General features: G+C 35.9%; 1 protein-coding gene across 1 annotated transcript in view; it reads right to left on the reverse strand.

Moving 5' to 3' along the window:
- RYR2 (ryanodine receptor 2) overlaps nt 1-14,858 on the reverse strand; it is a 776,922-nt gene that overhangs the window by 99,098 nt on the left and 662,966 nt on the right. The window contains exons 71-74 of the mRNA XM_062210679.1: nt 11,172-11,264; nt 6,849-7,019; nt 5,773-5,832; nt 2,960-3,094 (exon numbers count right to left, since the gene is read on the reverse strand). Coding sequence (XP_062066663.1) covers nt 2,960-3,094; nt 5,773-5,832; nt 6,849-7,019; nt 11,172-11,264 — 459 coding nt within the window. The remainder of the gene's footprint in view (nt 1-2,959; nt 3,095-5,772; nt 5,833-6,848; nt 7,020-11,171; nt 11,265-14,858) is intronic.

Consider the following 14,858-nt stretch of genomic DNA (forward strand, 5'->3'; position numbering starts at 1 on the left):
GCAGTGGAGTTCCTTTGGTCTCAACACATTTCCATTTAAAGTTTCATTTTGAGATCCAAGACTGGAAGTTGGTAGCTTTTTAATGGATATGCAGCACTTTGTCCAGCATGGGTGGTAGTCAACATACATGAGACATTTAAGATAAAGTAGTCAACACACAAAAAAGGATTTCTACAATCATAAAGCTTAGATCTGGCAGAGCATTTTACTATACAAGCAAAGACCTTAAACACTGTTCTTTCCTACAAATCAAATAAACTATTTGCAAGATCTGTGATCTAAGGGTGTCTTGTGAGTCTATCTGCCTTGATGTGCTTTTCTGTTTGCCTAGCCATACTTCGAGTATTAGGGATACAAAGGTAATAACCTACCCTTATGAGAAACATTGCCAGGTATATAACACAAAAGATGGGTCTAGAAAAGTCACTGATGTATGAGATAAATCAGCAAGTATTCCCTGCACACCTACTGTTTTTACACTAATACGAGAGTGGTAAAACATTCTTTGCAAATTAATTTCCAGTTTTGATAACAGAAAATTTCTACTCAAATATCCTTCTCTCATGATATTCTAATGCTGTCATATCTTTAGCCTTTTGTAGATCATGAGGAGTCTTCAAAAAGTTCAGGGAAATGGTTATCGTGATAAAGTTATGCATTGATTTAAAAATATTTTTTGCACCAAAATAAAGTTATATTTTAATTCTGTTTACCATGAACCCTTTGAACAAACTATCTACTTGACCTCAACTAAAATCAGATCCCTATGGCTTTTCCTAGATAATTCCTGTTTCATTAAGATTTATACAATGATCACCTACTTCCTAACTAGATTACATTTCTTTTATACCCTCTTCAGTTTATATGCTAACACATCTGTATTACTACATTTATCTGCTTTAGTGTCTGCATTCTCTAATGAATATGAACCAACTGAACTGATGGAACAGCTTCAATCACCGGTACTTAGTGAGTATAATGCTGCCATTCCAAAGTGCACTCAATGAATGTCCAAAACATGAATGGATATTTGCTAAAGTGAAACTCATTCTAGAAATGTCATCATTCTTCAAGACTGGGTATATTTATGAACATATGATTATAATAAAATGTACCCATATTTTGATAAGCTTCATTAATATATCTAAAATTAATTTAATAAAATTTAGATATGTATTTGAAACATAAGATTCAATAATTTATGGTAGAATGGTGTGGCCAGAAATAGCTCTCCAAAAGCTGTTTAATTAATATTTAATAATCTTCTTTAAAATGTATTTAATTCAGGAAGCACATCTCTGTGACTTTATAATAATTTCATTACCTCAAGCTTTTTCATTGGGTGATTGAGGATAATTTATTTTTACTTCATAAATAATGAATATATGTATGTACTTAGGGGAAAATGCTAAGTTCCAAGGTGTTACATAATATAAATTTTCATACGGCCTAAGAGGATCTAATCTCATCAAGTATAGTGATAAACCGCCCAGCAATGGAGACATTAGAATTCAGGGGGCCTCTGAATAAGCAGGAAGGAAATAAAAATGCCATTACATTAGATGATATCCTTGCATTATTTAACTGCCCAGGGTAAGGCAGGAGTTCAGATAATGTAAAAGAGGAGTGAAAGAAAAATGTTTATTATTGGGGCTGGCACTGTGGAGCAGAAGGTTAAAGCCCTGGCCTGAAGCGCTGGCACCCCATATGGGCGCCAGTTCTAGTCCCAGCTGCTCCTCTTCCAATCCAGCTCTCTGCTATGGCCTGGGATAGCAGTGAAAGATGGCCCAAGTCCTTAGACCCCTGCACCCATGGGGGAGGCCTGGAAGAAGCTCCTTGCTCCTGGCTTCGGATCAGCTCAGCTCTGGCCATTGCGGCTATCTGGGGAGTGAACCAGTGGATGGAAGACCTCTCTCTGTCTCTAAATCTCTCTGTAACTCTGTCTTTCAAATAAATAAAATAAATCTTAAAGAAAAAAAAGAAAAATGTTTATTATTGTTAAATTAATATATTCATATAAGGATAAAGGCCATACAAAGTTGAAACAATTCCTCAAAACATTCAGGTGGCAAAATTCCTGCGATGATGTAGAGCATTTTATCATATTATAAGCAGCATACAACTTTTACAGTATTGTATTAACTATGTCAAGGCAGCTGCTGACATAAAAGACCAATGGCAGATCGCACTACTGGGTTCATTCTGAGAATCCTCACTCTGGTGTTAATTTGTTTCTTTGTTACTAATATTTTACCTAAGTCAGGATAAAAGTCAGGATAACCTTTTAAATAAAGTCTTCCCATTTGATGTTTGATGATGTCCCAAGTCTTATTATTTTGAAAATTCTTAAAGGTAATAAATAAGACAATCAAACACACACTGAGCTTTGTATTGAAAAATAGGCTACAACTGAAAAATTATACAAAAGCACTTTAGTCACATGATTTTTTATCAACATATTGATAAGTCTCTAAATGTAATTTATTCTTGATCTCAGAGAAAATTAGCTCAAAATGCCTCTAAGAAAAGGTTAAGCAAGCGCTAAAAAGTACTTTAAATAGGAACCTAGCAAAGCAATCTCAAATGTGTTGTTAGAACAGTAATAACAAATATTTAAGCAGGAGATATTTGACATCATGTCACCACTGCATTTGTTGTTGTTAGAACAACTCACAATTAAGTGTGTAACTTTAATAATCTGTCTTACTTTAAAATATTTTGAAAATGACAATAAAACAAATACCTTGGTCCCATAAAACAAACTATCTATGAATTGCTACAAACATTACATTCTTGGAAATTATAATTTTTAGATGTCAAGCATTCCTGAGTTATAAGCAGTTTACATAGAATATGCTAAATATATTTTTGGCTCATAGTTAAGAAATTAATATACTTCATTTTTTAGAAAGGTATGTATATAATTGGGACAAGATGACTGAATAATACAAAATCTAACCTGTTCCAGATGAAAAAGCACATTTGCTATATCCAATACTCTTTCCACTGTCTTCTCTGGATCAGAGGTATCCTCAGTTCTGTTGGGTAAGTCTTTATACAACGCCATTTGCCATCTAATAGCAGGATCCTCCAACTGCAGAAGAATGGGGAAAGTACACGAAATGCAAAGTTACATTCTAAAGAGGGGGAGATTTTATCTGCAATTATGCATTAAGCAAACCACAGTGTTGGAATAGCGTGTAAAAGTGCAATTAGGATGAACAAGTCTAGTGGTCTAATATTCATCATGATGGCTACAGTTAATAATATTGATCCATGTTCTGGACATTTGCTAAGAGAATTGATTACAGGAGCTCTTACCACATACACAAAAATGGTACCCATGTGAAGAGATGATATGCTAACTTGCTTGCCAATAGCTATCATTTCACTACATTGATGTTTATGTACCTCAAAACATTATGTTGTAACCTTATGTGCAATTTTTAAAAAAGTAAAATACTCTGTAATGAGCAAGCCAGGTTAAGTTTTATATACTCATGAAATTTGTCAACTAATGAGGAAGACAGACATAAAACAAGCATTTACAATTTTAATGAGTGCTACTACAGACACATATGGCACTATGATATTTAACCTACTTTTTTGGTGACTGGAGATTTCTCTAAAAAAAGTAGAGTCATAACTAGGGCTTAAGGATGAGTTGGCGATTGTTAGTCAAGCAAAAGAAATGGGTAAGACAACCCTTTCCCTTTCATTCCCCATTCACAATCTAACTGCTGAGTGATTTACATGTTTACTTTAACAGAAAATGATATAAGATCACATTTATCTATAAAAACAAAAATGCAACAATCAAGTTTAATCTTGCTGAAATTACGATTAAGACAAATTAATGGAGTTCTAAAACATCATACTCATCACAAAGGAGTCTATATATTTTACTTATTTATACTGTCAAATTTCTCAATTAAGATATATAATTGAAGTCTTCAAGTTTTTTTAGGAAGATTATTATAATTAATAGAAACTAACAAATACAAGCATTTTAGTAGAGAACAATACATCTGACTTTGAAGGAATAATGTATAATAAATATGTTACTAAAAATGGACAAAGAGATCCTTTTGTCTTTTTCTTCCACTTTAGTATCTGTATTAGAAATGATTGTTGTAAAGCAGAAATACATGGACAATGTTAAAACTTTACAATTCCAAACCAAATAAATATAGCTTGAAATATTAAAAATAACTTTCACCTAGAGGTATACATAGACAGAGTTTTGTACATGAATGCTTGTAAATATATTTTTCCTCTGATAAAATACTTTTCTCTATATATATTTTTTATTTGAGGCATTTCTAATCTGTAGTCTTCTATTTAATAAATATATGTTTTTAACATGGACCAAGGAACAAAACAATTATTTTTGTAAGTTCTTCATAATGTGTGCCCAATTCCTAGCGTTACAAAGTATTAGAATGCAATGTCCAAATTAATATATATTACTATATATATTCACGACCTCTTTATAGTTAGATCTTGTTTCTCTAGAGTTAAAATACAAGTATTTCCCCAGTGGGTACCCTAAATTGTCCATGGTACTTCTACAAGCAGCCTGTAGAGTACTGAGGAGAATCTCTTTTTGCTCGATGTCATAACCACCTTTATTTTACTGCCTCCTGATATTGGCATAGACTCTTCTTAAGACGTACCGGATGTTTAGACCAATGTTTTTTTCCAGTGTGCTCTGGGGTCTCCTGAGGATCCTTTGAGACCCTTTCAGGAGTGCATGATGTTCTCAAGCACTACTGTATGTAAAACATTTAGTGTCTCCCAAAAAGGGAAAAGTGAATAGTGTAAACTCTTCACTTGAGGTTCAACTGGAAGCTTTATGAACATTTTAAAACATTCAAACCCCTTTATGCTATCTGAAAATAGATCATACTGTAAGAATTAATCTACTCTGGAAGAGTTATTTCTAAGTGTAAGACTATGTAGGCAGCAAAGTTCACATGAGATTTTCTCTAAATAAATCTGCATTGTGTGCATATTGATTATATATGATATCTCAAAGTACTAAAAATAAAAGAATATGGCTGGAATCTTTGGAAAAAGTCAGTTTAATACCCACAAAAGCACACATTTTACAGTTGCTACTACTTTCTGACATTTAGATATTTTCATAATTTAAAAAAATTTCCTTAGATGGAATACCAGAATGGAATTAACAGGCTAAGTTGCAGTAATAGACTTCTTAAATAATGTAACAGAGTCTAAAAATAAATTAATACTCTGTCATTCAAAAAAATCCAAATAATAGTAATTGCTCACTGTACTACAAAACCTGTTTCTAATCATTCTTTCACCTTCTGGTAAAAGAGAAGGTGTTGCATCGGTTTCCAACCATGTTTTTATTCTCTGTGCCTTTCATTTATTCCTTCTGCAGCAATTCTCAATATCCCCTATATACTAAGGAATCATAAACACACATTTAATTTCTGACTATCAGATATAAAATTTCAACTTCTTACGGACTCCTGTTTATCACAATATCACAATGAGTCTCAAGTTAGCTATATAAAGAATATATACAATGTTGATTTCAGACAATGGCATACTGTTTTTCAAAATTTGACAATTTCTGATGATCTCCTTAAAATATATCATTTATTATCTTCAGAGTATTTAATACAAAAGGATTTGTAAGTAACAATGTTTCCATTAGCTTAATTGCTGAAGTAACAATACTTATTATTCTAAAGAGAGATTAATTTACAGATACTATTTCTAAAATAAAATTTTGCTTACCTTGCCTTGTAAATGAATATTATTGCGGATTATATCTCGTACTTCATCCTCAGTGTCTTTCTGTCAAGAAATAGATATTACCTAAAAGGAGTCTTACAATGCATCAACTCTCACAAATCAATAGAAACAACTCAACTTCTTTCAAGATAACATATGTTGGACAAATATCGCTATCAAAATATACACCAAAAATTTTGGGTGCTCTTTCATTTCTTGATACTGCTGTAGCTTTGAACAAGATAATAACCTACTTGAACTCCACATTAAGAGCATTACGACTCAGTGGAATTAAGCTTTCAATTCACTCAAACACAAGAGCATCCTCAGTGTTCTCCAAATTTTCAGTTATTTTACCCTGTAATAGTGCCTTCTATGGTCTAGTATTAGCAGGGAATCCTCACCTGAGAATAAAACATTAGACAACCACCAAAACTCCCCTCAATTCACTCATTTTTGGGTGTCAAACTATGCATATGCCGAGAGGTGCTTCAGAGATTCACTGGGAATAAGGATGGGGAGACTATGTCCTCCAAAAGACACAAATAGAAAATAGTGACCCCATTTGTATTTTTTTCTAAAAGTTTCATTTTCCTTTGCATAGCTAATGCAGGGAAACACAGGGGACACTCACGAATCCTGCAAAGTTAACTCTTAATACTTGCAAAGGAAAGGAGCTGTTGATGTAAGAGTCAGCACCTTATGAAACTACTATGCTTCTAATACTGAAAAATTGCCTTTCATAAATTTGGATATATGTTTCATCAAAAATTTCACACAGGAGCTCATAAAAATTCATTTTTTTCATAACCAGAGATACATTTGTGACTTTTCTGTTTGGTTTCTGAATATTCCCTGCAGATGATTAACATAACTTGGGAATGAAAATAACGGCAAAAAGGAAAGGGAAAAAAAACAAGCAATCATTGTGTTTGAGTCCTCAGGCATGTGCAGCGAAACTGCTTAATAAACATTTAATGTAAATAAACTATTGACATAGAGCAGGGTGACAAAGGAATGCACACTCTGAAGTCTGGAGGTCCGATGATCGTCACCACTGGGGTGTAAGGCAGACTTACCAGACTAAATCGATTTTTGGCTAGAGCAATGAGCTCCTGGTCCCCAGGGGCACAGATGTTCAGCCCAATGGGTAGTAACCGCTTCAGGGCTGCCACAATAAGAGAGGTCTGCATAGAATACCGATCTCCTTTGCGCTTCATTTTCTTCCTTTCCTGATCAGAAACAGCTGCCTGTGGAACAAAGAGAAGGGCTGGAATCTATGCCGGCTTTTCTCACATTCAGAATAAGAAACTCTGTCCCTATTTCTGAAAGTCCCACTGATCTGAGAATAACTTTCTTTTCTCTCCTTAAACAACTTTTGCTAATTTGAAATCATACTCTCAGATTCCTAGGTCATTATAATTCACTAGTGTGTATTTGCCATGCAATTTTTAGAAGGAAAATGCACACTATAATATTAGAACACCATAATGTCAGAGAAGCAGATGAGCATATGAAAACAAATCACATGGTAAGTACAGATGTATGTTTTCTAATAACAATGCTTAAAATGCTTAATAAAGGTTCACTGTTCTGAAAAATGTTTATTTATGGTGTTATATAAAATTATTATACACTTTCTTTTTATACAGTCTACAAACTCATCTCCCCAGAGTGTCAATCCCTTCCTAGGGGAAAGAGAAGATTACACACACACACACACACACTCTCTCTCTCTCTCATTTGTGTTTTCATCTGTATTCAACATCATCTGGATGACAAGCCTACAACTGAATACTTTCAAGATACTTTCAGGGCTCTCATGATTTTAAGAAGATATTATGCTCATACCACAGGATCACTTCAAATGACAGTCTAACTTTCACTACGTATTGAGTTGTGTAAGGCCGACACAAAACGCACCAAACACCAGAGTAAAGGAAAGGGTTTATTGACAGGAAATCTGACAGTTCGGAGGGAAGGGGTGAAGAAGAAAGAGCACATGTGTGGGAGCAGATCCTGTTATACTTTTGCCGGGGGTTGGGGAGGCCGGCAGGCAGGGAAATAGGAGCCTTGAATCCCATTATGGTGGGAGTGGAGCTGACAGGGGTGTTTAGCCATGGGGCTTAGGGCGGAACCCCACTGTGGGGCCCAGGGCTTAAGATGTACCACAGATAAGATGGAATCATTTTACTAATAAGTTGTCCTTCTATTAATTAAGGAGGCATGCTCTAAATTAAAGTAACTGTCAAAATTAACATAATTAATTAAATAATAAAATTAAAATATTTAAAATTAGAATATTTAAAATTAAAATAATTACCCCACACCCACTTCTTTGTGCATTGTGAATTTAACCTCAACATTTTAAACCTAGAACATAATGTCATGATACTGATATACTGTAGATCTTGGGTTACTGGGAAAAAAACTTAGAATTTAATACATACATTGTTTGTTTACTTAAAAAAGCCAGAATATATCACAAAATGATATTGAAAGAAGTTTTTAACATAGTGAAAGTAATAAAATAATTGAATTGTGACACAGTAATGATAGCTTATAGTTTACATTATTAATGTATAACCCAATAGAATACACTATAACATATAATTATATACATTATATATTGGAATATTATATCAACCTGAACTCTTCAGAACCATGGCAATAAGAATGATACTGACATTCCAAGGAGATGCATTAACTGCATTGATGCTGTGGTTGCAAGAGGTTACTCTCAGTAGGTGCGTTAGGAAAATTCATGATGAATATTTATTTGTTAAATAGTATTTAAATATTATATATTAATATGTTAAAGTATTAAATATTATATATTATTAAATATACCAATAAACTGATAAATACATAGAATAAGTGATCCTTGATTTGAATGGTCTTTGTTTGAAAGGAAACATAACTAAAATGATACAAATAATTACTTGAGAAACCATTAACCTAGAAATTAATCAAGTTGACACAATTATGCACACTTCTATCCACTATTGGTAATTTAGTTGCAGCAAAACATTGTTCAATATATTAAAATTCTGAATTGTACTGGCATTAGAGTTTTCTTGGAAATTTAAAAAATATTTATGTGAGAGAGAGAGAGAGATAGATGATAGATGAATCGATCGATCCCATCTCCTATGGTACTCCTCAAAATCCATAAAGCCGGAACCATAAACAGTCCTTGCCTCCCCCGTTGGTGGCAGTATTCAATTACTGGAGCCATCACTGCTGTCTCCCAGGGTCTGAATTGACCGGAAGCTGAAATCAGGAGCCAGAACTGGGAATTGTACCTGGATACTCCAATACAGGATACTGATATCCTAACCAGTATCTTAACTGCTAAGCAAAATGCCTGTCTCTTCTTTGATTTTAACTTTAAAAGTTTTTTTTAATGGTTGTATAAGCAGAAGGATCTTATACCAGGTTTGACTTTATAAATATTTAAATGACCTTGTACTATGAATAATTCAAATCAACCCCAAAGCCAATTATAAATCGCTCAATTGTCAGAAATGCTAGAAAAATTAATTCCCATTTTAGTTAAACAAAAATCTTGCTTTTTTGCAAGCTTTTTAACATTAATGATGATATCACCACTAGTAGGAAGAAATTAAATTTACAAGCAATCAAATATCCTCATAGAGATTTATATTAGAGCTGTGTTTTTGTTCTCAGTGTCTGTGTCTTCCCTTTCCTTGAATGTGGAATTCCATTATCTGTTTCCAATTCCTATATTGTACAGGGAGTGCAGTACTTAAGAAAACATAGGACGTGAATGATGAACAAGAGAAAATAATCTGTAGGGACAGATAGACCACTGCTCTGAAAGCCTTCAATTTGCTTTAAAGATGAATAAAATCACTGCTCTCCTCCCAAAGGAGCTGTTGACCTTCTTCCTTGCGCTGTGCATTTGCCAACATTAACCTAAACAGACAACACACTGTCTAAGCAGAAAAACTACTAACAATTTTCAGTTCAAATTTCTGTGGAACATGAACTCTTAGTACAGAATCTCCTAATTCTTCAGACTTATTATTGTTGTCAGGGATAGAAAAGTCATTGTCCACTTATGTCCAGGGTACAGATCACTTGTAATAAGAACCTGTAATAGTCAGCCAAATGTTGTAGGTGATATATTGTCAAATATGTGCTTTTCAAATTCCAAGACTATAGTGGTCAGGAGACACTTTTCTGCCCTGGTGGGAACCAGCCAGGCAGGTTTGATGACATAACCACTCTTAAGACTTCTGTGAGTCAGCAAATATCTCACAGTAACTTCCTTCCTATAATTTTCTGAGTTGGTAGAAGCTGGTTTCCTTGGCTACAGCACCACCCCATTTTGTATCTTTGGTCATTTGGCAGCATATTTATATGCTATCACACGAAACAATTTTTCTTGGCACTAGTGAATATCATGTAGGCATGCATTTTGAAGTGTTTGGAAAGGAATCTCCTCTGTTCTCCTCTCCAACCTGAGTGATAGAACAAAAATCTGGAAGTGTATCTGCCACTTCAGAAGTGAGACCCTAGAAATCATTCACACAGTTCTTGATAATATAGCTATTTTGAGATCTATAATTGCATGCATACTCACTTTTGATGAATACATAACATCAACTAGTTATATGCACATTGAACTGGAAATTTTGGGAGTGTGGCGTGCGTGTGTGTGTGTGTATGTGTGTATCTATAAGCTTGATGCATGTATGTGTATCAATCATATTTTTATTCTGAGGTTTTGACATTTTGGGGCCTTGCCCATCCTGAAGACTGCCCCTCTCAGGGCTAGACAATTAGGGGTAAATGACTCATCTTTGAGTTTTCCTTTGTTATGCAAACCAGCAAATCCATAGGCAACACCTCCAATGGCCTCCCTTTGGGGCTCCCACATTCCAGGTCACTATTCATCTGCCCTAACTGCCCCAGGGCTGGGTCCTAGAAAATCAGGGCTAGTCTCTATGCCTCAGAGCCTTCTTAAAGTATTCAAATTAGCCAGTTCTTTAAAGTGTTTCCTCTTCTTGGGCCCATTCCTTCCTACAGAAACCAAAATAAAGGATGTTGCCCCCATTTCTCCCTACTTCTCTGACTCTTCATTGGCCCCAGTACTTCCCTGCACAACTCCTCCGTCTCTTCTGCACAACCCCCAACATCTAGGAACCTGTGAGCAAAAACATTTTCCTTTATTACAGTCATTCTTATGTCTACATGTCATACCACATCCAATTCAAATACATCCTGGCAACTCATTGAAATAATATGTGTGTGTTTTTAAAATATTTATATTAAATCCATAACTGGCATCATCAAATCTATCAGACTGTAATTATAAATCATCAAATATGTAAAAACACCAATCCATGAAGCAACAGTGAAACAGATAATATTACCTTTGACATCTTTGACTTGGTATCAGTAATAAGGAAGGACATGTTGTTGATTTCATTCTGTACAACAAAGTTCTGTTCTTCTCTTTTGAAATTCTTTAAGTGCAAAAGAAATTGCAGTTAAATACTCAGTTTAGAAACATTTCTACAAAGATATGTATTAATTTGTAATGTAAGACTTATCAAGATCAAGAAATGGTAGAAAACTTGCTGAGTATCTAATGAGGGTGCTTGGTTATGAGCAACAAATTCTAGAGCTACATATGAATATATAAGTTTCACAGATGTGAAAATTTGTGTTGGTAGGTCACATATTACCAGGTTAGCTGGTACAAAGCTCTGTATCTCCTGAGATGGACATATACTTTCTAAGGACACATAGGGCGATGATGTATCTTCCATTTTGCCAATTATTTTATCTCCTTTTAAAATATTACAATATTCTCTGCTCACTTTTAATTTGGGAACAAAAAAAAAAATGATGGCAAAGTCAACTCCCCGTTAACTATTGGTGGAAGACTATAACACAAATTAAAGATTTGTATTTTCAATATATCCATAAGATGAAAACATATCACTGGATTTTTTAAGACATAGAAGTATCATTAGATAATCATCTACAAACCTACTTATTATAATAAATATTCTTCAAAAATTTTGTCTTACATACAGGCTTACAGAATTTTTTTGGTATTTTTATGATTGGTAAAGCTGAGTCTCAATTCTTTAAGAAAGTCAGGTAGTTTATGGCCGGCACCGCGGCTCAATAGGCTAATCCTCCGCCTAGTGGCGCCGGCACACCGGGTTCTAGTCCCGGTCGGGGCACCGGATTCTGTCCCGGTTGCCCCTCTTCCAGGCCAGCTCTCTGCTGTGGCCAGGGAGTGCAGTGGAGGATGGCCCAAGTACTTGGGTCCTGCACCCCATGGGAGACCAGGAGAAGCACCTGGCTCCTGCCATCGGATCAGCGCGGTGCGCTGGCCGCAGCGTGCCTACCGTGGTGGCCATTGGAGGGTGAACCAACGGCAAAAAGGAAGACCTTTCTCTCTGTCTCTCTCTCACTGTCCACTCTGCCTGTCAAAAAAAAAGAAAGAGAGGGGCAGAGCCAAGATGGCGGATAGTGAGGACGTGCGCCTTAGCTTGGGAAAATAAAATTTCATAAAAGTGGAATTACTGTAGCCTCAGGAAAAGACTCAAGGAAAAAACTGCAGAGGAAACGCTTCCCGATCTAGTGGAAGTGAAACAGAGGACTTACAGGGAGCCCACCGCGTGGAAAACCAACTGAGATGAGCCGAGCGGCGGGAGAGGAGCCAGAGCCACAGAATCTCGCCAGAGCGGGAACCCGAGGAGGGTAAGACAAAGACCTCAGAAACCCAAGACATTGGGGGGGGGGGGGAACAGAGGCCTCTCCCTTCACTCACCAAGCAAAACAAAGAGCACCACGATTTTACATATGTAAAGCTCAGCCAAACTCAGTAACTTTAGCGAAACTTGAGAACACATTGAGGGCTGCATAAACTCTTTGTGTGGTCCCAGGGGTAGATCAAACAAATACTCACAGAGGCCAGATTTAAACTACCCTCAACTCCACTCCCAACTGAGTCAAAAAAAAAAAAAAGAGAGAGCGAGCCAGCAAGGAGCAAGTGAGTGAGCAATCTGGGAGAGTCACTCTTTACACAGCCTTAAACCTGAAAAATCAAGCATAGCTCTCTGGCCACACCCATCACAGCCCCTAAGGATTCAACAAAGCAGACAGCTCACTTAGAGGCATAGTATAACGAGAAAAAAAACACCACAGCAAAAAAAAAAATAAAAAAAAAAAAAAACACCATAAATTATCTCCAACATGCCAAACAACAAACATAGAAGCCGAGGTAACAAGAGCAAGGAAGACACTATGACGCCCCCAAGTGAACAAGACACGCCAATGCAAGATTATGAAGATGAAGAGATAGAGGAAATGCAAGAAACAGATCTCAAAAAAATGATAAGAACATTAAGAAGTTCTCAAAAACAAATTCTTGAACTACAGAAATCCTTAATGGACAAGATAGAAAATCTCTCCCGTGAAAATGAAATATTAAGGAGGAATCAAAATGAAATGAAACAACTAGTAGAACAGGAAACTGAGACAGTGACAAAAAACCACAATGAAATGAAGAACTCAATAGATCAAATGGCAAACACATTAGAGAGCCTTAAAAACAGAATGGGTGAAGCAGAAGAGAGAATATCGGAATTAGAAGACAGAGAACAGGAAAGGAAACAGTCAAATCAAAGAAAAGAAGAAGAAATCAGAAATCTAAAAAATACTGTCAGGAATCTACAGGATACTATTAAAAAACCCAACATTCGGGTTCTAGGAGTTCTTGAAGGCATGGAAAGGGAGAAAGGATTAGAAGGCCTTTTTAGTGAGATACTAGCAGAAAATTTCCCAGGTTTGGAGAAGGACAGAGACATCCTAGTACAGGAAGCTCATAGAACCCCTAATAAACATGACCAAAAGAGATCCTCACCACGACACGTCGTAATCAAACTCACCACAGTGAAACATAAAGAAAAGATCCTAAAATGTGCAAGAGAGAAACGCCAGATTACTCTCAGAGGATCTCCAATTAGACTTACAGCTGACTTCTCATCAGAAACCCTACAAGCCAGGAGAGAATGGCGAGATATAGCCCAGGTACTAAGAGAGAAAAACTGCCAGCCCAGAATATTATATCCTGCAAAGCTCTCATTTGTGAATGAAGGTGAAATAAAGACCTTTCACAGCAAACAGAAATTGAAAGAATTTGTCGCCACTCGTCCAGCCCTGCAAAAGATGCTTAAAGATGTCTTACATACAGAAACACAGAAACACGGTAACCAATATGAAAGAAGGTAAAGGAAGGAAACCTCACAGCAAAAGACCACAAGAATCTCAAACCAGATATTAGAAAATATCTTTGACAAATGGCATGGCAAAGTTACTCCTTCTCAATAGTCACATTGAATGTTAATGGCTTGAACTGTCCAGTTAAAAGACACCGATTGGCTGATTGGGTTAAGGAACAAAACCCATCTTTTTGCTGCTTACAAGAAACTCATCATTCCAACAATGATCCATACAGACTGAAAGTGAAAGGCTGGAAAAAGATATACCATGCCAACAGAAATGAAAAAAAGAGCGGGCGTAGCCATCTTAATATCGGACAACATAAACTTCACCACAAAAACTGTCAGGAGAGACAAAGAGGGGCACTATTTAATGATTAAGGGATCCATTCAACAGGAAGATATAACGATTATCAACGTATATGCACCTAATCACAGGGCACCAGCTTATTTAAAAGACTTGTTAAGGGACTTAAAGGGAGACTTAGACACCAATACAATAGTTCTGGGGGACTTCAATACTCCACTCTCAGAGATAGACAGATCAACAGGACAGAAGATCAACAAGGAGACAGCAGATTTAAATGACACTATAGCCCAAATGGATCTAACAGATATCTACAGAACATTTCATCCTACATCTAAGGACTTTACATTCTTCTCAGCAGTATATGGAACCTTCTCTAGGATTGACCACATACTAGGCCATAAAGCAAGTCTCAGCAAATTCAAAAGAATTAGAATCATACCATGCAGCTTCTCAGACCACAAAGGAATGAAATTGGAAATTAGCAACTCGGGAATCCCCAGAGCACGTGC

The sequence above is a fragment of the Lepus europaeus genome, chromosome 14 (genome assembly GCF_033115175.1).
Source record: "Lepus europaeus isolate LE1 chromosome 14, mLepTim1.pri, whole genome shotgun sequence".
NCBI lineage: Eukaryota > Metazoa > Chordata > Mammalia > Lagomorpha > Leporidae > Lepus > Lepus europaeus.